Source organism: Oxyura jamaicensis, chromosome 3, assembly GCF_011077185.1.
Source record: "Oxyura jamaicensis isolate SHBP4307 breed ruddy duck chromosome 3, BPBGC_Ojam_1.0, whole genome shotgun sequence".
In the NCBI taxonomy this organism is placed as follows: domain Eukaryota; kingdom Metazoa; phylum Chordata; class Aves; order Anseriformes; family Anatidae; genus Oxyura; species Oxyura jamaicensis.
The window spans coordinates 13,178,043-13,201,004 of record NC_048895.1 but is presented as its reverse complement, the minus strand read 5'-3'; the positions used below and the strand labels follow the sequence as shown (position 1 = coordinate 13,201,004).

Below are 22,962 nucleotides of genomic sequence, written 5' to 3'. Positions count from 1 at the left end.
ATTTTTGCAGTCCCTGGTGGTATAGTTTACAGACCCTGAGGCATCTGCAGGTGAAAGGGAAAAGATGAGTGTGCTAGGGCGCATTTCTCTCCTCTGGGCTTCAGTACTCAGCAAGTTCCTGAACACAGAGGGCAATTTAATTCCTGGCAGGCTCTGGGAGTCACTATCTCAGCCTGCAGCTGGCAGCAGTAAGAGGAAGGCTGTGCTGCCCTCCCTGAGGGTCAGCTCTTCCTTGGCCTGAGATCACTCCTCAGGCTGCATACTGCACTTACCTGTCTTCTTCTCGAGTCCTTCGCTGCAGACACACTGAGCAGCTCAGTTTAGGACAGCATCGTGGTCTCAGATAAGCCTGCCATTGTGTTATCCTCTGTGCAGACATCAGAAGAAATGCACATGCAAGTTCTTCTCCGCAGACTGTGTTTTTGTTCTTTAGAGGAACGTTTGTTTCTGTGCTCCTTCTGAGGACATCAGCGTGCAGCAGAGGCAAACACTGTGAATTGAGCCTTTGTTCCTGTTCCTGGTGTTCTGAGTTTCTTTATGTGAGAAGTAGCTGTGGTTTTACTCTTGTGAGGGCAATATCTAAGCTCTGCTAGACTGCTGGGCTTTGTGGCGTGGCAGGGTGAGCTGACAAACTGAAAACCACAAATCGCTGCTGGCCCAGCTTTGAAGAGTCTTGTAAAATCTCACAGAAATGTCTCAGGACTTAATTCCACTTCTCTTTTTCTTCCTTAAGTATGTAAATGTGTTGTTTACCCTTTTGATTTTAAAGCTACTAGTTGTGAAGCGATTTTGGCAGTTCCTTGACATCAAGTAAATGGTGCTGGGAGTCTTTTGACAGCGGCTTCCATTTTGTCCTGTGTTTCTCCCACAAGTGTTTCCAGTAGCTTCTGGCTGAGCCTTCTGATCTTGTAGGTCAACAAGGCATGGAGGATGGCTGAAATGGACCCTGACTTCTGGAGCCAGCAGGGCAGTCGTTAGCTCGCTGGCTGCTTTCCCCGTGCCCTAGCCCAGCAGTGAGAGCACGGCAAGTTCCTTCCAGCAAATGTGGCTCTCTGCCCCACTTCTTTTCCTGATGGCAAGAGCAGTCTGGCTCTGACCAGACCCCAGGCTGCTCTTCTTTAAGATGCAGAAATTGGTGTGCCTTGTATTGCCAAGGTGATAAGGTCCAGAGGCAATCAGAATGCCTCGCTTGGTTCAAATTCATCCTTTTTTTTTGTTCTGTGCGGTCACCTGACAACATCGCTTCTTTGCCACAGGGAACTTCTGGATCTGACTTGCCGTCTTGCCAACACCCTGAAGAAATATGGGATACGGAAAGGGGACAAGGTTGCCATCTATATGTCCGTGTCTCCCATATCCGTGGCAGCCATGCTGGCTTGCGCCAGGATTGGTGCCGTTCACACCGTGGTCTTCGCTGGATTCAGCGCGGAGTCCTTAGCTGGGAGGATCATGGACTGTAAGTAGATGCAGACCGGGGAACAAACCCATTTGGACAGTGCTTGGCACCCTCCAAGACTAAGCTGTCGTCCAAGTTCTCTTTTTTCTTGGCAGAAAAAGAAAAGGTTCATTCTCAGCGGGCTGGATAGTTCGCTTTCCCTCGCAAAGTACTTCCCTTTGCAAAGTGAAGAGCCTTTTCCTTAGTGGCAGATGCAGTGTCCTCTGGCCTTAAAATACTTCATAAATTGCTTAACATTCAGTCTGCTCTGGGTTACTGCCAAACAAAGTAAACCTGGAGGGAAAATCAGAGCTTAGGAATGCAGCCCGATTTGTTCCGATGCCGTATAATTGCAGTGTTTCTCTCATACTTGTGCACAGTGCTAATTCTGCAGTCTGAATTGTGGTACTGTGATTTATGTATAGCAGTGAGGCGTTGGCAGTCTTCTCCCGCTGTGTTAGCCATTGTACCGCCATACAGAGCAGTTCTTAACCCAAAGCAGTTGTGGTGTGATCAGATAAAAAATAATGCTAAAAATACAGCAGAAGTACAAAATAGCAAGTGGCTTATATTCTGTCTAGCAGTTGCAGCTTCTTTATGGCTGATGTGAAGGAATAAATCTTACAGCAGTTTTCTTGCTTTTTTTGAAGTAAATATTTTGATTTTCCCTCACTCTTGGCCACTTACGTGGAGGTGATGGGCTAAAGAATAATTTTTCTGCATCTTTCTCAGGAGCTCTGCAATTAATGCAGCGTGATACAGTTTGAAGTGGTCTGTTGGAGTGCTGCTGTGTGTTGTGGCTTCCAGGAAGTTTCCCCACTAAATACTGAGTGAGTTTCAGCAGGCTGCAGGTGTCTCAGAACATGATGAATTTAGGTGCTGCTCAATTTGGAATGGACACTGTATGCAGCCTCAGAGAGGATGAGAAAGGGGTAAAGGAGATACTTGTTCACTGAGGCCTGCTGAAATCATTGGAGGTTATACACCGGTTTCAGTGCGTGAGATGTTAGCCTAGAGGACCGGTATGCACTCTGAGGTTTGTAACTGGGAAGAAACTGCTCTGCATGTTGACTTTGACAGGTAGGAATTTGTGCATTTAAATTAGAGTGAGTGATACTTAGGCTAGGCATTGGATAGACTTTCTCGTGTTCATAACAGAAATGGGAGTGAACTGGTGGGGAAGGAATAGAATGCCTAACATTGGAGTGGCTTGGGAAGGTTGGACTGACAACTGCCAGCAGTGGTTTAGCTGGAACTGACCCTGCTTTAGGGTGTTTAGGGTGGAGGACGTGGTCTAGATAAGCTCTGAAGGTTTCTGCTACCTGTTGTCTGTGTGAGACTCAGGTTTTAAAGTGGTTTTATCAGTGGCACTGACTGCTTTTGATAGAAATTTTGAATATTTATCATGTGTTGTACTATACGTCATTCCCAAAAGTAATGCAAGCAGCGTGCACATATCGGAAAACAGGCTGGTATGTCTGCTAATTCTCTCTCTTTTTAGCTGGATGCAAAGCAGTTATCACCTACAACCAGGGAGTCCGGGGAGGCCGAATCATAGAGCTGAAGACGACGGTGGACGAAGCTGTAAAGAACTGTCCAAGCGTCAAACATGTATTTGTAGCTCAGAGGACAGATAACAAAGTCCAGATGGGTGACCGTGATGTTCCCCTTGAAGAAGTATGTTGATGCTGGTAAACCTTGCCTGTTTTCCCTGCTGTTTGTCCATTTGATGTTTACTGTGCTGGGGGAGAGGAATACGTTCTACTGAGAAGCATAGGAACCAGCTAACACAGACATCTCTGAGAGAAGCACTGCAGGGCTGTTCAGAATACAAGCATGAGAGTCTTACAGAATGCGTAGATCACGCACACTCTGGTGGCTTTGGTCTTTGGTCTGCTGCGGGCTGCATGATTAGAATCTGCAGCCAAGAAATATCAGTCTCCTGGTATTTCTTTTCATATGTTGCTGAGTTAAAATCTATGAAGCAGCCACTGCACTGCAAACTTGGCGCACTAGTGTAGCCACACCATACCTACCAGCAGCAACTGGCATTTATGCTGCTTCTGGAGCAGCTTTGCCGTGTGTGCTACTCTTTCTATACTGCTGCATTACCCCAGTGGGCTAATGGGCACTACTATATTGCAGTGACAGCATCTATGTATCACTGCAGTCACTGAGCTCTGCAGATGCCCCCTGGCAGTCTGGTTAGCTCCTTTTAGGTCTGGGTGTTGGCTACATCATCTTTCTCTCTATTTGTGCCTTTTGGTCCTGAGTTCTGCAGATGAAAAGGAGATGCACCTTACAGCACCTGTATTTTCATCCTTAAACAGGATGAAAATAATTAATCCCTAAATTATGGTTTGCTGGGACTGTGCGTTCAAGCAGCTCAATCTATGTCTGATTTATCCCAGCATGACCAGGGGTATGTTGCTCCATTCCACCAGTCTTGAAAACCATGCTACAGTTTATGGAATGAGTGTTTCCTGAGACCCAGAGTGCACTGATACCAGTGCTGTTACTGTTGTACTATGTACAGACACGCTGTTATGATTTGTGAGCTCTCATACGTATTCTCAGACTGGACACTGTCGAAAGGCAGTGCAGAAATAATCAGGTTCCTGAGAACTCTTAAAATAGTCAATAAACAGCGTCAAGGCTACCCCATGACGGGAGCGTAGTATTTACAACCTGTGCTCTAGAAGAAAGGAGAAAACAGTGGTGATTTTTCATGTGTTTAGCTGGCACACATGGGAGTCTGCAGCCTAACATAGAAGTAGTTTTATCAGTATGCCAGCAGTAGTAAACAGAAAATACCCATCACAATAATACCTGGAAATCACCCCTCTGCAGCCAAGAACTCAGGAGTCCCTGTGCTGGTCACATGAGATAAGGAGCAACTACTAGGGTAAGTTAAACAGAGAAGGCAGGTTTTATTCAGAAATTGTCTTACTCCTTCAACAAAGCACATTGAAACATTTTTCCTTATTGTACAAACAGCCCGAGGTGCTCTGGAGATCTAAGAACTGAGCTCAGCTCATTGTCAGTTGTTGGATTAACTCTGAAACATAATGAGAATTGAACTGCTAATGTTTTTAACTCTGTCAGCACTGATCTTCACAGCAGTTGTACTTACCAGCCACTGCGCTTGTCTTCCCACATCGTAGATACCTTCTCTTTAGTCCTATCTCACATGTTTGCTTCTCTGCTCACCAGTGGAACCCCTTCATCCTTCTGTAGTGCAATTTGGTGTCCTTCATACAAGCCTCTGAGAAGCAGTGAGTCTGGGAGGGTAATGTGGGAAATAACTGAGATGCCATATGAACAGTCTGACTCTTTGTAATTTAATTGACTCACATTATTCACTGTCTTAAGCGAACCAAGGCTGCTATGCGGTGGCTTGCTGCAAAATCCAACCTCATGTTTTAATGGAACATATGTAAACTTCAGTTTAGTATCAAAAACTGGCAAGTCAGCCTGTGCTGGTAGTGCTGAAAGGTCACCGTAAATACCTAGGAAGTGGCGTAAGTCAGCAGGTAAGAATTATGTCTGACCGTATCAGCTCTTCTTATTTAATCAAGCTTTGTTTGTCAGACACTTGTAAATGTTTGGACCTGGATTGGTAGGTGGTTCGCTTGTAAATAGAGTGTGTTTACGAGATATACTTGTAAAAAGGCAGTACCTAGAAATTCCCTCAAAGGGCAACCCTTGCAGGAATCATTATTCTCCTAGGACCATACGGAGCTTGAGAAAAACAAGCCAGCTGTGCCTTTTTACAGCCATATGTTGAGCATCTGGAACACATGGTCATTACTGCAAGTTTGTACACAGCAAGAAAAATGTTCAACCTCTTCATGAAAAAATTACAGTTTGAGCAGACAAGCAAGACAAATGATGCACTTCCAGAGTGCCTTTGTGTTGTTCACTGTGCTCTGAAAGAAAAGCTTTTTTCAGGTGTGTTTTCTAATGGTGGCATAATACTTTCAATTCACAGCCTGTCTTAATTCTAGCACTTTGCATCATTGATGAAGTTAAACACCCTTAGTCTCTTCAGATGGGGAGGGTAAGTAGAAAGCTCCGAAGCAGCCCTGACCAAGCATACAGTAGGCATTCAGGTTCCATGTCTAGAGTTTCACCATCTGTTCTGGTCTGAAGATGTCTCAAGAGTCCCTAGTTCTGTTGTTTTTCACAGTACAGCTCTGTGACAGACCTTAGCTGCAACTTATGTTCTGTCTGGATCAAGCACGTGAGTCAGGACTGGGAGCTGGTCCGGATGCACTTTTGTGCAGGATCTAAATGCTGATGAGAAGCACCATCCTCTGTAAGTTCTTTGTCTGCTGCTAAGTATGGTTCATGTATACAGTCAAACTTTGGTTTTCTACCAGCAGCTTGTAAAGGCTTGAGATGCAAGCTATTGCCTACCTTTTTTTTTTTTTTTTTTTTTTGTCCTGTGATGTTATTTTATCTGGCCAATTCCCCTTGGCTTCTGGCAGAGCTATTGGTTGAGAGGCTAGGTGCTTTGTGTCCCCAGGAACCTTTCCACAAGGTGAGCAAGTGTAACCTATGATATACCCATGCACGTCTGTGAGGGGAAAAAGCAATGGTGGTGCTTGTCTTTTGGTATATAGAATATTGATTGGCTCCATATGACCAAAATCTTTCTGTCATCATCACCCATTTTTTATTAGGAGATAGCCAAGGCAGCTTCTGTATGCACTCCAGAGAGCATGGACAGTGAAGACATGCTTTTCATGCTGTATACCTCGGGCAGCACAGGAAAACCCAAAGGAATTGTTCACACCCAGGCTGGATATCTGCTGTATTCTGCTCTCACGCACAAGGTAACTCAGACATATCACCTGGAAGAGGTTCATTTACCTTCTGACAGTATTAATGATAGGGACTTTGACTGGTGGGGGTTGTTGTGTTCTGCGTTTGCTGCCTCAGTGGCTTATTGGGCGTAACCAAATTGAAAAATTCTGAGAACATGTAAGTAGTCTTCAGGATTTATTGCTGGGGAATATGCTGTGAGAACCAGAGCCTAGAGCTGTGAAAGAACAGAAACTCTGTGCTACTTCTACTCTTGCATTTAAACCTATTGGCGTTTTAGGCCCAAATTAGCAGACGTTACAATCTGCGTCTTTGAAGTCAGGTATTAAAGATGCAGCTGAGGAGAGTCTGGTAGGTACCACACTGGCGTTGGTAAGGTGGATATTACTCCAGTATTATGCAGTAGGGTACTCGCCTTTTTTCTTTTACTGCCGAGAGGATCTGCCAATCTCTAATTGCCAAAGCATCTATTTCTTTCTTAGTCCAGATGGCAGATCCTGCACACTGGTGCAGGGAGGCATTGTTTGCAGCTGCAGTCCCTTTAGAGCCTGACAGGGAAAGGTACTAACATAGATAAGGTGAGAATTAGCTCTCCTAGACAGAGGGATCAGGTGACCTGCGTGGCCTCTGTGATCTTTGCATGCTCGTGTGTGACATTCTTGTCACACACTCACGTTTTTAGTTTGTTTGTTTGTTTTTGTTTTTCTTCTGAATTCTGATCCACTTTCTTTGATTTAAAAATAAAACTGTCTCTGCCTTATGAGTCAGGACCTCTTCACCGTGTGGTAGAGGAATTAGATTTACAGAGGGAAGCATTTTCCAAAAGCGAGATGAGATAATGAGTTCTCCAAGATTTTTATTTGAATTTGATGAGCAGGGAGAGGGGAGCATCTGGAAAGCAATGTACTGATAGAGAAGCTGAGCAGCTGAGAACATTTCTCAGAAAATTTTTCGTGGGCACATGAATGTCTCCAGCTTTCTTATGGAAACCTGTTCATATTCATGAGGGGTCTAAGCCTCTGAGGCCTGCAGCTTCCCTGCAGTTCAGCATCAGCTCTGCCATGTGGACTGTCTGGGGTAAGCAACTGCGGGTGTTCACAGCTCTGGGTTTTGGTTGTAGGCTCCTGGTACAGCCATGTGCCTTGACCCCTGTATGTTTGCAGGAGTTAGGAAACTGGAATGCTTGATTGCTCTGACTTGCTTCCTCACCTTGGGCTGCCCTTTGTTTTGCTGTGTCCCATGTGACTGGCTCCGCTCACCTTGTGAGCTCTCTTGCTCCCACTTGGATGCATCCCATCCAACACCTTACCCTTAAGCTTTTTGCACCTGCCAACAGGAGGTCAGCTGGCCTTACATTTATCTTTGCAGTATGTGTTTGACTACCAACAAGGCGACGTCTTTGGCTGCGTGGCTGACATTGGCTGGATCACAGGACATAGCTATGTTGTCTACGGACCACTCTGCAATGGAGGCACCACCGTGCTGTTCGAAAGCACTCCAGTGTACCCTGACCCAGGTGAGTAAAGGTTTGGCTAGACCTGCAGTTTGACAAGGCAAAGGGAGGTTACACACCTATCCAGTGTGACCTGCCTGCTCAGGGAAGGTAAGCTCCATTTCTTTGGGATGTGTATCTGTAATGTTCAGGAATGTCGATGCATCCAATGTGGAAAAAATAAGAAACGTTGCCATTGGTTTTGCTCTGTGCTCACAGTAACCACAGCTTTAGCCTTGACTATTAACCTTCAAGTTGAGCTTTTGTGGTGGAATGTCAGTGGCAGTATGTTTATGACCTTGCAGGTCGTTACTGGGAAGTGGTACAAAGGTTGAAAATTAATCAGTTTTATGGAGCACCTACAGCTATACGCTTGCTGCTGAATTATGGAGACAAGTGGGTGAAGAAATACGACAGATCATCCCTGAAGACCCTGGGATCAGGTAGGGAGCATAAAATCTTCCTCCGAAAAAGATGGGGTTCTAGCTGATGAGAATGAAAATACCAGAGGGGCTTGGCTGACCAGATGGGATGTGGTAAAAATAGTTGATAAAGCAGGCTCCCCATCTGGCTTTTCAGATACTGTCTTAGAAGAAGGAGAAACAAACTGAAATGGGGCCCATTGAACCTTAATGTAGCTGCGCATTTCCTAGCTTATTTTGTAGGATTGTATTCTTTCCTTAAAAGTTTTATTCAACAGTAAATTAACTTTACTGGCTTAGATGGCCCAAGCCTTTCACTGCATTATTTAGAATTCTAGAGGTTCATATACATGACCTGCATTAATTAATTACTTTCTTTGATATTTATTGCTTGCCTTTTGGTCTTTCTGGAAAAAGTAAGTCTTCAGTTACATAAATGCATTGTAGTCCTTTGCACATCTCAGCAAAAAAAGCTGTAAGTGTTCTGCTTAGTCATGCAATCACCATGTTGTGCACCAAAAGGGAGAACAAACTGCCTGCAACCCCTTGAGTCTCAGGCTACTTCCTTTTTTTTTTATTATTATTTTGGATCTAGTGGGAGAGCCCATCAACAATGAAGCGTGGCAGTGGTTCTACCATGTGGTGGGAGAAGGGCGCTGCACCCTCGTGGACACATGGTGGCAGACAGGTAAAAGGCATTCTCGGGGAGCGTGCAGGGCCCTGATGGTTGGTAGGGGGCAGTTGGTGGATAGAGAAGAACTTCTGTGTTTAGATTCAACCCAATTAATCTGTCAAAAACAAATAATCTGGCTTTTTTTTCAGATCTGGAAAGTCACTGGGGAGTTCAGCACATAACAGCAGTATCTAAAAGCAGTAGCATTTTTTTTTTCTTGTCCTTTTCCTCTCTAAATGTTCTTTGATATTTTGAAAGCTGGGAAATCTCAATTGGTGCTAGAAACAGAAGGCAGAGATTGAATTGCTGGGCAAAGCTGGGAGTAGGCAGCTTGAATTAGAAATCTGATTTCCAGTTATTTATTGAACCGTAGCAACCTTGATATGGTCTTATCACAAAAAGACATGTATAGCACCATATAGCCACAGACCGTACTTAGGTGTGTTTTGTTTCCTTGCCTGGAAAAGGTTAGAGGAGGATGGAAAGCCAAACCGTGTAGTCAAATGCACCTACTGCAGCTGTTCTGGCTGATTGGGAAGGAATCAGCTGGGGCTTGCTGGCTGTGCATGGACACTGGGAGCAGCCCCTCCCAGGACTGAAGGAGTATGCTGTAGGTGCTTTGGCTGAGGCTGTGCTGCCTGATACGGCCTGCATTTGAAGGAGTCCTGCAGCTCCTTCCCAGCACCAGCAGCAGCCAGTCCTCTGTTCTGGACACCAATATTCAAGAGTTGCAAAAGGTGTCTTGAATGCTCCATCTAAATCTTGATGGAAATATATCCTTCTCAAGCTGTGAGCCACATGGTTCACCATAGACTTAAAAGACAGCACAGCTGCTGGCTTTCTGCCTCTGTTGAAAATAAGCCTTCCTTACTCCTGAATTTCTAGGTACAGTTGAGCAGAATATTCATTCCCTTTCTAGTCAAACTGCTCATGACTTCACCTTTATTCCTGCTACCGGACTCCCTACTCAGGATCCCTGTGGCCAGTCTCAGTGTGATGAGTTAGCTTCTGGCACCCAACCAAGTTCCATTTAATCCAGATCAGACTTGCAGACTCTTTTTATTTTCAGATTTGAAATAAAACAGAGCAGCAATGTTATCTTCTCAGTACTTCCATCACTAATACCTTAATCCATCTGGGTTCGCATACGCTGAGCAGAAGAAAACGCGACTGTGTAGGTGCTACATCCTTTCTGCCTCACTTCTTTGAAATGAAACACCATGGAGAAGCAGTTGATTCCTGTACAGTGATGGAGAAGAGAAGAATCTTTTTTGCCCCAACATTTGGATAGGCTGCACCGATGGGCTGGGGTCAACTGCATGAAGTTTAACAAGGCTAAGTGCCGGGTCCTGCACCTGGGGCGTAATAATCCCAAGCAGAGCTACAGGCTGGGAGATGAGTGGTTGGAGAGCTGCCAGGCGGAGAAGGACCTGGGAGTGATAGTGGACAGTCAGCTGAATATGAGCCAGCAGTGTGCTCAGGTGGCCAAGAAGGCCAACGGCATCCTGGCTTGTATCAGAAATAGTGTGACCAGCAGGGCTAGGGAGGTGATCGTCCCCCTGTACTCGGCTCTGGTGAGGCCGCACCTCGAGTACTGTGTTCAGTTTTGGGCCCCTCGCTACAAGAAGGACATCGAGGTGCTTGAGCGGGTCCAAAGAAGGGCGACGAAGCTGGTGAGGGGCCTGGAGAACAAGTCCTACGAGGAGCGGCTGAAGGAGCTGGGCTTATTCAGCCTGGAGAAGAGGAGGCTCAGGGGCGACCTTATCGCTCTCTACAGATACCTTAAAGGAGGCTGTAGAGAGGTGGGGGTTGGCCTGTTCTCCCACGTGCCTGGTGACAGGACGAGGGGGAATGGGCTAAAGTTGCGCCAGGGGAGTTTTAGGTCAGATGTTAGGAAGAGCTTCTTTACTGAAAGGGTTGTGAGGCATTGGAACAGGCTGCCCAGGGAGGTGGTGGAGTCACCATCCCTGGAAGTCTTCAAAAGACGTTTAGATGTAGAGCTTAGGGATATGGTTTAGTGGGGACTGTTAGTGTTAGGTTAGAGGTTGGACTCGATGATCTTGAGGTCTCTTCCAACCTAGAAATTCTGTGATTCTGTGATTCTGTGATTTTTGGTTTTAGCTTGTCTTCAGTCACTGATGCATGTAGTGTGGTAGGTTTCCTATGTCCCTTAAATACAGGCTTAGATCTTAAATGAAGCTGTATTTCTCCTGGGTTTTTGAAGCAACAGCTGTCAGGTGAGAGGTCAAAGAACATTTGCTGGACAGTCTGTAAATGCAGAGTGCTTGGTTCAAACCTTGAACGAAGCATAGTTTTGCCTGCAAACAGTTACCAGCTCCTGGAAGCATAATATAATGATAAATATTCATGAAATTGATTTTATTAGAAAGTAGAATCAATCTTTCTCCACATGAGATTGATACTTCCAATAAAGAGGAAGCCAAATTAATCATGGGAACACTACATTGACTATACAAATGTAAAGGGAGTGTGGAAAGAGATCACGGAAACAGTTTGATGGATGCTGGTTGTGATCCTGCAGTGTCACTTCTCCTAGACAAATTTCAGTGTAGCTTGTTAATTACACTGTTGTATGCAGTGTCCTCTATGGTACGTTGCTCTCCAAAGCAGTGGCATGTTGCCAGCTAATAAAGCCTGGTAGGCATAAAGATGAACAAATGGTGATTTAAGGATCCACTTGAATGTCTTTGGATGAGCAAATGAGTGAGACAGCAATTGTGAGAGGCAATTTAAGTAGCGTGGTATGTGCAGATGGGAGAGACAGGAAATTTCTATGGTTCCTAGTGTTAAAATATTAGGAAGTGTTGTGATTGACAGTAATAGAGTCAAATAACAAGTAGTAGAGTTTCAGGTGTAGTTATTCACAGTGACATCAGGTATTTTTACTTTTGTTGCTGTTTTTTATATATATATAAAGTACAGCTGTTGTATGCAGCTGTGAACAAAATCTGTTTTTGAGAGGCATCTCTGGGTAGGTCCTGGAAGCTTCTGTTGTTGGATTCATACATTAGCATTGTATTGCAATGGTTTAGACTGGGATGGTGTTTCAGAGCTGGATTCCTCCCTGAAGCTGTCAGACAGTTGGTCCAGTTTGTCACAAAGGAAAAGGTAACAGGCAGCGTGTGCTGCACCCTGCTGCTGGAGGTGATTTGCCCACAGAAGGGAACCTGTTTCAGTGCATCGCCTGCCCTGCTCAGACTCTGCTGTCCTTTTTTAAGGTCTAGGTGGCTTTGCACTACGACAGCACTGGAACAGGTAACATGGAAGCACAGCTTTTAACTTCTGCCAGCTCTGCCTCTGAGAAGACAGAGTTCAGAAAGCGAGATAGAGCCTAGAAACCTTGCTAGCTGCTGTCTCTCAGTTGCTAAAATCTGCACTTTTAAACCAGTTTAAGACAGATCTTGGCCATGCAAATAATTTTTAAAGCACCCCTATCACCACGCAGCTGCCTCTGAAGTGTGACTTTACTGCTTCATGTGCAGCTGGTTTCAGGTTGTATAGGGTGTGGCAAAACACATGTTGAAACATATTTCGCAGTGCTATATTCAGAATGAATACTGGCTTAGGAAAGTCAACCATCATTGTAATCTGGTTCCCTCCTCTGACACAGATTTTGTCTGTGCAAATACAGAGCAGCCTATGTCTGGGGTTCTTTTTTCTTTTTAAAAATTTGAAAAAAAAATCAAGATGACCCTTTCACAATGAACAGAGGCATGTGATGTGGATGCAGGTCCATCAACGAAATTTCAAATAGTTTTACATGTAAGCCACATCTGAAACTACTTTCTGCAAGTCTGAAGCATGGGGTTCCTCAAAGAGACCCTTCCTCATAGCCACGTCAAGGTAACTGGATACAAATTCAGGGTCACATTCAGCCTTTCCAAACCCTGGCTTCAGTTTCCACAACCTCAGCAAAGCTAGTAGGCCACAGCATTCTCAGAGTGGCAGAACATATTTTTATTTCTAGAGTTATATTTTTTAAAGCCTAATGTTCCCGTGTTTTTGGTTCTCTCTTGTGGTTTTTGAATTACTTTTAGAATAGATCTTATTAAGGTTGGAATCTGATTTAATGCTCATCCCAGCAGGAATGAAAAAGGATGATTAAAAGCTTCAATTTTGAATAGAAGATAATCTCAACCTGCCTGTGAGGGATGGGTTATTCTCATACCCTGTAATAACAGTAATTCAGACTCCTGAAACACTTTTTATACTAACCTTAGACAGCTGTAAAAAAAGCACAGGGAAATAAATCCCCTGCCATGCATAGACGTTCCCTGTAAAATCACTACTGGGCTGGGAAATGGGGCTGAGGAGTACTGCCCCTGCTGCCAAGCAGCCCTGTTAATGTGAGCAAAAACCTGCACGGGTGGATGTAAGCATTAGAGCTCCCTGTACTCATTGCTGCTTGGTAGCTGGAGGAATGGCTTTATATGTGAGCTGTCTCAGGGCCAGATTCTGGGAGGAGAGCATGTGGGCTGAATCAATGGGCACCGCATTGTGCCTGATGGATTTGCCACGGGTGGGAGCATGGGAGGGGTGCTGAACACACACGTTGTGTCTGCCACTGCAGGGTCCGCACGCCTGGCTGTAGCCCTTGCAGTACTCTTCTCTGAGCCTGGGAAGAGCTGAGCTGGACGTCAGTGGTCTTGATGGTTGGTGTCGTGGGGAGGCACTGCTCTTCCCCTGAGGCTGCTTGGCCGTGCTCTGGTTTGTCGCCAGCATACACCAAGGGCAGGTCATTTATCCAGCCAGCACTGAACAAGGCACCACACAAACAGGGAGCAAGAGCAGCTTTGGATCAGACCTCAGCAATGGTGGGGCCTGCCTGCAGTTCTCCACCTGCTGGAGTATGCCTTGCAGACAGAATGGGCCTTGGTGGTGACATCCTGGCTTGCCAGACTTTTTTCTGTGTTTGAGCCTTTCTTGTATTCGTGAAGAACTCTTGGTTTATCAAGTCTGTGCAGCTTTCCAATAGCTATGCTGCTTGAGTTTCATAGTTTCTTCCTAGTGGCTTTTACTTGCAAGGTGGCTTCTGTATTCTCTTTAACAACGAAAAGCTGGCGTTTGCTTTCATCCAGCATTGGATGGATCCCGAATATTGTATTTTTCATTATTCTTTCAGAAACCGGTGGCATCTGCATTGCCCCACGGCCTTCAGAGGAGAAAGCTGAGATTGTTCCAGCTATGGCCATGAGACCCTTCTTTGGGATTTTTCCTGTTCTGATGGATGAGAATGTGAGTAGAGGCTGTGCCGGGTGCCCAAAAATTAAGTCACTGCTTGTTTCTGCCTTAATCACCTTTCTGATGGGAGAGGAACGGGATCTGGGAGGATGTTTGTTCTTCCATTAGAACAGAATAGCAGAGCAATTTATATATTTGAGTACACCTTGAATGTCCATGCAGATTTCCAACTGGGCATTCCAAGCTGTCTGAAGATTTGGAGTGTCTGCATTTTCAGCTCCACTTCCGTAGTCTTACAGTGCTTCTGATTAAGATTTGCTGCCTCGATTTGTGAGAGCAGTCAGAAGTCACACAGCTGTGGAAACCAGGGAGCTGAACGGTTGGAACAGGACATGCAATATCTATTGGTGTTGCAAGACTGGAGCAGCCAGTGGGACTGACAAAGTTTTCCAAGGGAAATGCAAGGCAGGAGGCCCTGCAGCTGTGCCTGTCTGTGAGAGAAATGATGCTGGTCTGTGAAGCTGTGCTGAGCAATCCCCATCTGCGCTCCAGTGCTCAGTAAAGGATGTAATCTCCTTCATACACAGCTTAACAGGGGAATGGGGCAGTTAATAAAAATGAAAGTGGAAGGCAGGAGTCCAGGCATTTCCCTGCTAGCTCCATCTCATGCTTCCTTTGGCTGCCTGGCACATCTTTGCGGTTACCTTTTCCAGCCCTGCCTTCTGGAGAATCACAGGCCTCACTTTTCTTTTACACTTACAATTGTATTTTCTGCGGTGCTGCTGGCTTCAAGGGGTGAGGAAGGCATGACAGAGATTGTGTGCAGTAGTTCTGCTAGTGGATTCATTTTCTCCCTGTGTGGCCTTCTGTTGGCAGTCTGTACTGAACAACAGGGTGATTCGTGACATATCAATGACTCAAAGGCACTTATTATTCCTGTTTTGCTCTCCTGATCATCCTTCCTTTGCTTGAATCTGCAGGGAAAGGTTGTAAAAGGCAATGATGTGTCTGGTGCGCTCTGCATTGCCCAGCCATGGCCTGGCATGGCAAGAACAATCTACGGAGATCACCAGCGATTTGTTGATACCTATTTCAAAGCATATCCAGGTAAGGAGAGTGCCAAGGGAATGCAGTTTGCACCACAGTATAAGCATGCTGAATATTTTCAGCAGCATTTTGTAATATTTCTCTACCAGCTAAATCTTGAGGGTTGCTGGAATTTGGTGTATCACATATTGCAAGCATACAATAAGGGTTCTAGATGGTGTTGGCCTTGCTAAATATCAAAAAGGAATGCATTATTTAGAGAAAAGTTAGTAGATTAACAGTCCAGGCTTCCCTTTCTTTGTGGCCGTTTTTGTCTCATTTGGAAATAAGCATGTAGGATGGGAAAGTACCTCCTGCATCACTCAGTCTCACCCTGGCTGTCACAGGCTGTGCTACATTTGTCCTTTTTTAAACATGGTCAAGTTGTATCTGGCAACTAACTAGAAGTGGCAGGGAAAAAACACTTTGTAGGGGATTGGAGAAGACTGCTGTCTTCACTCAGGGGAGCAACTGAAACAAGGTAGAGAAGAATCAGGGAGACTGTCCTGCAAGTTGTGCAAAATGGGGTGGGAAATAAGAATGGGAAATGGATGGGGGAAATTGAATGAGCCCATATTCCCTTATTACTCACTGCATGTCTGCATGTGAAATCCTGGTGATACTTCACATATGTTGACAGTTTCTGTCAACAGATAATTGATTTGGAAAGGCAGGAAGCATGACTGAAAGTCCATGAACTGGACAATAATGGGTCTTGGCAAAAGCTAACTTCAGAGATGACAGCACTAGCTGCTTGCTGCTGTGCAGAAGCACCACAGGACATTCAGTTGTGGACATGGCTTTGGAGAAGAGCCAATACAACCTTTATAACTAGTGTCTTCAGTGACACTGCAGTTCCTTGGAACCACTGGGTCTTTTTCATTCTCCTCCATAAATTTTAGACTCTCCAAACTCTATGCCTATCTTGTTTTTTATTTTATGCTCAGTTGCTGTGCGTCTGTAGGCGTGTAAAGCTGAGGGAGAGCTGAGAACCCCCCCTTGGTTTTGTAAATCCAGCAAAGCATCACTATGTTGTGTTCCTGTGCTCAGTTTCGCTTCAGGGACATGAGCCACTGCTTGCTGCTGATTGCCTACAATGATTCTGCCTATCCTGGCAGAGATCTGAGCTCTGTTGTCTTGGTGCTGCCCAGGTGCTTTCTAGGAGCCAGCAGAGCCCAGAGAGAGCAGCCAAAGGTTGGAGATGGCAGAGGGAAGTGGGAGATGAAGTGTGGCTGGTCGCTCAGCTATAAGCTTAGGAGTCCCTGCAAACGGCCTGATCCACCCTACCTTACTCACTGTCCTAGAGCACAGCCTGCTCTGCATCAGAGCCCAAAACAACAGGCTGTCACGCTTCTTGCTGCTAATTACCCGTGTCTTTTTGGTAGGTTACTATTTCACCGGGGATGGTGCTTACAGGACCAAGGAAGGCTATTACCAGATAACAGGGCGCATGGATGATGTCATTAACATCAGTGGACACAGGCTCGGGACGGCAGAAATAGAAGATGCAATGGTAAGCTCCAGCCAGGTGGAGGTCCCATAACAGCACATACCTGTGGGGCAGGGTAGCCCTTGAAAGACGCCGTAAGAACTTAAACAAATGCAGGGTCTGGTTTGTGGGAGGTGGCAGTATTGCTGTTGAACCTCTGACCCTGCTTACGTCCAGCCTGATGCATAATGAATAGCGAATGTGAAAGAGGAATCAGTGCCCGTTTGTGGTCTCCTTAATAAGAGGAAGTGAGAGAGGAGTCACAGCATGCGTAGTCCTTGCAGCTTAATTGTCAGAGCTGTTTCTTCTCAGTGACATTGTTCTGTTGCAGCTGTAGTTTTGGATGCTGGTGGTGTCTCCATAAGGGATTGGCTCTCCTGTTCACTTCTTCCCTTCTGCTAACACTGCCTTTGCTTCCCAAATCTGTGGTTAATGCACATCTGAACTAGCTGCGTATGGCTGAGAATTCATCAGTGTTGAAGCAACCTTGATTCATGTCAGCTGCAAAGATAGCATGTCATTTTGAGAGAAAGTAGTATTAGCTCAGAGAATTGAAAACAAAAAGTACTCAAAGCATTTATCTTCCAAGCTTGGCCTGGATATTTATTTCTGTATTATGTTCCTTGCCTGCAGACAGCGCTTAAATATAATATTTGATAAACCTGACCTGTGTTTACATGGCACGCAGGATTCTACTTTCTCCTGTGTGAGTAATTTTTTTGTCTGCGTGGATTTCTGATCATGGAAATAGGATCTAGTTCCTCTCCCAGTTTTTGTGTGTGTGTGTGTGTATGCAAATGTATGGCTGTGGCATGCAGTGGGAAGGTGGAATCCACCTTTCCTATTGTGCATACAACAGAATATGCCAAGGGAGTGTGAGAAATAGCTCAGAGAGATGGCAAGATACGGCAGATATGCAAGAGCAGCTGGCACAAATGCTGCAGGGCTTGAAGCAGTTGTAATGCTCTGAGTATTTTTGTTTTACTTCTTGTGAAGGCTGATCATCCTGAGGTTCCTGAGACGGCTGTGATTGGGTATCCACACGAAATCAAAGGAGAAGGTACGTGAAAAGCAGCATCCTGACATGATACATTTATACACTACTTAATTTCTAACCTCAGCTCTGTGCTAAGTGGTGTCTAGGGAACACAAGCCAGTTGCCCTTAGGCTGACTGGTAGTACAGCCCTCAGAGGCAACGGCAGGCATGAAAATAACTGCAGGTTATTAATAACTGCTGGTTTCAGGTATTGTTCCCTTAGCTGTTTTCACACATATCGTTTACATATGTAGTAGAGCTTCATCAGAAAGGATTGTGTTCAGAGAAGTCCTTTGAAGAGAATGGCAACAGCTGATGTGCGTTGGCCAGCTTTAGATCCCAGTGACACTTTGGTAATCTATGTTGTCATTGTCACTCAGACCAGTCTGGTGCATGGAAGCTAAGACAAGGCTGGGCCATAGTTTTGGGGTCTGGAGTCTTGAGTGCTTTTGTTAACAGGATTGATGTATTTTTTGTCAGTTCCCAGATTGCACTTAGGAAGGATCTGAAGCCTGCCTTGGCCTTCAAATGAGCATTCATGCTCTTGTTAGTTTTGCCTGCCAAAATCTATTGTGAATTATCCATATTTCATTTCATTTTGCTCATTTTTCTTCTAGGTGCCTTTGCTTTCATAGTGCTAAGGGAGCAGGCAGCTGATATAGACCATGTCAAAGAAGAGCTCAAAACCATAGTAGCTACCAAGATAGCAAAGTATGCTGTGCCTGACCACATTCTGGTAAGTGGGAGACTGTAACTGGGACTGTACCTGGGATGATCTGGTTCCAACCCCCCTGCCATGGGCAGGGATACCTTCCAATAGGAGGGATAAAATCCCACCAAACTGTTCAGCAGTTAACACCTTATTCAGGGCCTGAGTCTCACTGAGATAAGAATGTATTTTATAGCAGAAGGGATTGATGCTAGCAACGTTCCTTTCCTTGGACAAAAACTAATGTGCTCAATGGTTTAGTAGTTCCCAGGAGTCTTGAAGGAGCTGTAGCCATGAGGTAGTGACAGGCTTAGGATTGTTCAGCCCGATTTCCTTTTGATTTCCAGCAAGATCCAGGTTTTGATATAGGTGTGTCTTTCTCTTCTCTGCAGGTGGTGAAACGTCTTCCTAAAACCCGATCTGGGAAGATCATGAGAAGACTGCTGAGGAAAGTAGTCAATGAGCAGTCAAGTAACATGGGAGACATCACCACACTTGATGATCCAAGCGTTGTCACAGAGATACTGGATGCTTACCAGAAATACAAAAAAGAGAAGAGTTCTTCATAGCAGGCAGCTTTGGAATCTCTCCCCTCTGGAAATGTGAAGGGTCTCGAATAACCAGGCAAACAACTTGGTTCTCTCTTGGTGTATTCTGCAAAGCTCATTTCTGTTGTAGAGGAACAATATTTTCCTCTCCACAAAGTGTTTTGAGATGCCCAGAGCTAGGAGTGTTCTGCAGTCTTGCACCATCAGGGAACTTCCTTTTATTGCTTTTAGGGCTGATGTAGAGCAGCCATTGGTGGTTTCCATTAGCTATGATGAAAATAATACTAGCTGAAGCAAGATGAAGTTGTTAATGTTTCTCAATTTAATGCCACTGTACAGGGAATTGTTTTATATGATACTTTTGCTTTTTTAAGAGCAGCCCTGGAATACACTTCTCCTATTTTTCCTTCAGCTTGGATATCCAAGTTCAAGTAGTTGTATTTAACTGCAACTGTGGTGCCTTTTCAGCAATGCTGGGTATTTTAGTAGATATTTCACATGTGTTATTAGAGGAATGAGAAGGACATGGCCAATCTGATAACTCTCTCATGTTCTGATACCTCCTTTGGCTTTCCTCATAATGACTTGTTCATTCCACTACATTTCCAGGGCTTGCCTGAGATGGTGAGCATGTGGCCCTTCATGTCACACCCAGGCAGCCCAGCAGTAGCACTTCTAGCTACAGAACTGAGCCACAAAGCCTATCCCTGGGCTTCCTGATAGTCCTCAGTGTACTGCCAGTTGTGCAGGAGGGGTCTGATCCCAAGTGTTTTTACTCCACCCTGAGAGACTGAGATCACCAACTGGGATTTTAAAGAAACTGTCCTTTTCCCCACTGATGATGATGATTTGTGTAGCTGCCTTTGTTTTTTGAAGTCACTCTGAAAAGGGGACCATGTTTACATTTCTGTCTGCTAGAGGAGCATTGGGAAATAAGATTCTGAAGTGTTTGAGAGAGGTTTGAAGCTGAGAGAGATACGCTGGAAGGTTCATGGTGACTTGCTGTGGTTTCTGGCCAAGAAATGGTTATTTTAGCCCACTCCCAAAAGGCCTGTAACCTGGTTTTCCTCCAACAAAGACAGGAACCCAGTAGGTTGATTCTCCTGTCAGAATTTGTCTTATCTCTGATTGTTTCAAGTTGTGCTCTGTCATGTATGCCCCTTCCACATGCTGCTGTGCTGATCTTCCGGAGCGTTAACCGCCAGGTTGGTACATACAGACAATCCACCAAGTATGAGGAGAAGGAAGTGCCTCTTAGATGCTTTCTGGAAAGAGACGGTGGTATACCAGACCAGCAACCTCAGAATAACAGGGAACAATAGCGTTTGTCTTTCAGATGCTTTCAAAAATGCAACTAATACATTCAGTGGTTTATTTCTGAGATCTTTGGTGTTCTATTATGAACCACCGTTCCAGCACACGGGTTCCTCTGTCAAGACTTGCAGTCCTGCCTTTCTCATATGACAGTCTGCTTAGTTTCTGTGTGTTTTGACCTGCCAGCCCTCTGAGCAATTGGTAGGATAGTCAATTTTTGGCACAGTTCTGCAGGAGTGACTTAGTACTGAATTTTACTGGAGCAGCATTACCTTTTCAGGTGGGATTGTGTACAGTCTGTGCACCTAACTGGAGGCAGGAAAAGGAAATGGCAAGGTGGTCCTGTAGGACAGGGAGAGGAGCGGTGAGCATTTTGGCCAGCAGAGATTCTGGTGCCAAATGGGGAAGCAAACTGCTTGCAGTAGGATATTTTCTCAGACAGATGTCTTAGATCCCAGAGTTCCTCTTGAGTACACTAGCTGCATTTGCTCCTTTTTTCTTTTTCCTTTTTTTTTTTTTTTTTTAAAAATCTATTTTAAATGTCTCTAGGGACTGGGTAATGCAGAGTAGGGAAGACTGTGCTTTGTTAAAATCCCCATCTTTCTAACGGCAATCCATTTTTGCTCAAGGTAAGTAGATACCCTGTGGACTTTGTGGGAAGATGAGGATCAGAATGTTTGCTAAAGTTGACAGGATGTTAATGTTTTAGGGGACAGCCACTACATAGATCCTCTACTGCCATTGCAAAAGAAAACACCCTCTTCCTTAAGTGATTTTTCAAGTGGGAAGCAGACAGTAGTTAATGCTTTTGATAGAAAAAGTAGACTCCCTTGTTTAAACAAGCTGTCTCCACACAGTCTGAAATACAGCGTGAAGAGAGATTTGAACAAGATTGCAAGCTTTATTTTTAGTCAAGAAAGCATTTTCTGTGTTATGGATATAGAATTTCCTTGTCCTGGTACCTGAAATTTCCATGCTAAGGCATGACTGAGTGGTCACAGACGTGGTCTAATTCATCTGAATTGTCTCACAAAGACTAGCTATGTGAGGAATAATGTGCTCCTGGGCACCTCTCCTGGTAAAACTGCTCTTTTGGGAGTATACCTGCATCAGCTCTTGGAGCTAACAGCCAGGGCTCAGTTCATCTAATAGCACCCCGAGGCTGGTAGGAGACAGAGCTAGGCAGGACTTGGAACTGGTATTCCCTAGAAAAGGAAAACCATTGTGCTGTACTGGGCAGGCTATTCGTAGAAAGTTTTGGGGGTGGTTGATTCATTTTTGAAAAGCAGAACTGTGGGACTCCTTCAAGCCTTTGTGCATCCATGATTAATGCGGGGATAATTTGCCGGATTGCAATTGTAACTTTGTCAACAGTTTCAGAGTCAGTTTTACCTGTTGCGATTTGATGCAAAGGGCAAATGAAAACTTTCAAAAAGAGAAATAATTCCTGCAAGGGAAACAGTGCATCTCAACAGTGCGACTGTTGTGGCAGAGTCTAGTTGTGATATACCCTTGCCATGTCTGTCCATCGGTGCTTACTTTGTTCTCCCACTCAAACGTACCAGTGAAACACGACTGTGGTGCCTTTTCCCCCACTGGAGGCACAGACCATGATTTTCTTAACTTTAGGAAAGGAAAAACAATCTTCCCAGAGATGATGTGTTGTACAGATTAATGTTAAGCATTTCATATTTTTTTTTTAATAATCATGCTTTAAACACATTTATTATCCTTGACCAAAATACATTTCTTCAGTGATCTCTGTATTCAAATTGTCATTAAAATTATCTTTCTCTATGTAATGCGTTGGTTTTGTATCATAGGTCTTCTTAGGTCTTTGTATCATAGGCCTTCCATCCCTTCATGGATCTGGGGTTTCATTCATTCCTTTGGACTTGCTTTTGCTTCTCCAGCTTATTTGAGTCTGTCAAGAAGAAAGACAAAAGAGTTTGAGTTGATGCTGTGTCATCCGAAAGTCCAAATTGCTGTTTTACTTTATTGCTTTTCTTGAAACAGTAGCTCACAGGAAATGAGTTGCTGCCAGAAAACTGCACGACAACTGAAGAAATGGGAGAATTAGCACTTGGTGGCTGAAAGCTGCACGTCTCATGTAAATCCCGAAATCCCAGCACTCTGCAATTATTTTCCTGTGCGATGGAAACAGAACAATTAAGGGGAACAATTAGTTACCGTTAGCTAGTATGGATGGTTCTGCTACTAATCTCCTTGTTGCTGTTGTTTTCATAGAAGCATGCATAGCCTGCACAAGTAGGGAAGGGATGAAAATGGGTGTGTGGGGGGAAGCTGACACAGTGTTGTGTAGGAGCATGAAGCTGTCCCGCAGCTGAGGGAAGAAAGGCGTTTCCAGGAGCCATGGGCCACCTGTAAATGCCAGGAACACACTCTGCAGGATGCTTTGTCCACGAAAGAGCACCGAAGGTTGTGTTTCACCGCCAGCATACCACGCGGATAACACTACAGCTGCGTTGCAGGGACGGACACTGAACATCCTCATTAGCCACTGCCTGGGTTACCTCCAGCAGCTGCTTCTGGAAAGCTTCCCCTCTCACCTCCCTCCTGCTCGGTTTCCCGGTGCCCCCTGGTGGGTAACGGGGCACCCCCGGGCGCTGGGGGGCTCCCGCTGGAGGCCCCCCGGGGTTGGGGCTGAGCCGGGACCGGGCCTCGCTTGGGAGCCCGGGGCCTCGCCGGGAGGCTCCCGGAGCCCCCG

General features: G+C 45.1%; 1 protein-coding gene and 1 long non-coding RNA gene across 2 annotated transcripts in view; one reads left to right on the top strand and one right to left on the bottom strand.

Moving 5' to 3' along the window:
* The window catches only part of ACSS1 (acyl-CoA synthetase short chain family member 1), a 36,672-nt gene extending 14,641 nt beyond the window's left edge, over nucleotides 1–22,031 (top strand). The window contains exons 3-14 of the mRNA XM_035323084.1: nucleotides 1,257–1,456; nucleotides 2,937–3,112; nucleotides 6,121–6,273; nucleotides 7,631–7,778; nucleotides 8,060–8,197; nucleotides 8,772–8,864; nucleotides 13,993–14,105; nucleotides 15,032–15,158; nucleotides 16,523–16,650; nucleotides 17,623–17,686; nucleotides 18,281–18,399; nucleotides 18,765–22,031. Coding sequence (XP_035178975.1) covers nucleotides 1,257–1,456; nucleotides 2,937–3,112; nucleotides 6,121–6,273; nucleotides 7,631–7,778; nucleotides 8,060–8,197; nucleotides 8,772–8,864; nucleotides 13,993–14,105; nucleotides 15,032–15,158; nucleotides 16,523–16,650; nucleotides 17,623–17,686; nucleotides 18,281–18,399; nucleotides 18,765–18,941 — 1,636 coding nt within the window. The 3' untranslated portion in view covers nucleotides 18,942–22,031. The remainder of the gene's footprint in view (nucleotides 1–1,256; nucleotides 1,457–2,936; nucleotides 3,113–6,120; nucleotides 6,274–7,630; nucleotides 7,779–8,059; nucleotides 8,198–8,771; nucleotides 8,865–13,992; nucleotides 14,106–15,031; nucleotides 15,159–16,522; nucleotides 16,651–17,622; nucleotides 17,687–18,280; nucleotides 18,400–18,764) is intronic.
* Nucleotides 21,819–22,848, bottom strand: LOC118165183. The gene is made up of 3 exons (XR_004749900.1): nucleotides 22,805–22,848; nucleotides 22,259–22,381; nucleotides 21,819–22,158 (listed from the first exon to the last, which is right to left on the bottom strand). It is a non-coding gene; the product is annotated as an uncharacterized LOC118165183 (long non-coding RNA).
* Nucleotides 22,849–22,962: the final 114 nt, after the last annotated feature.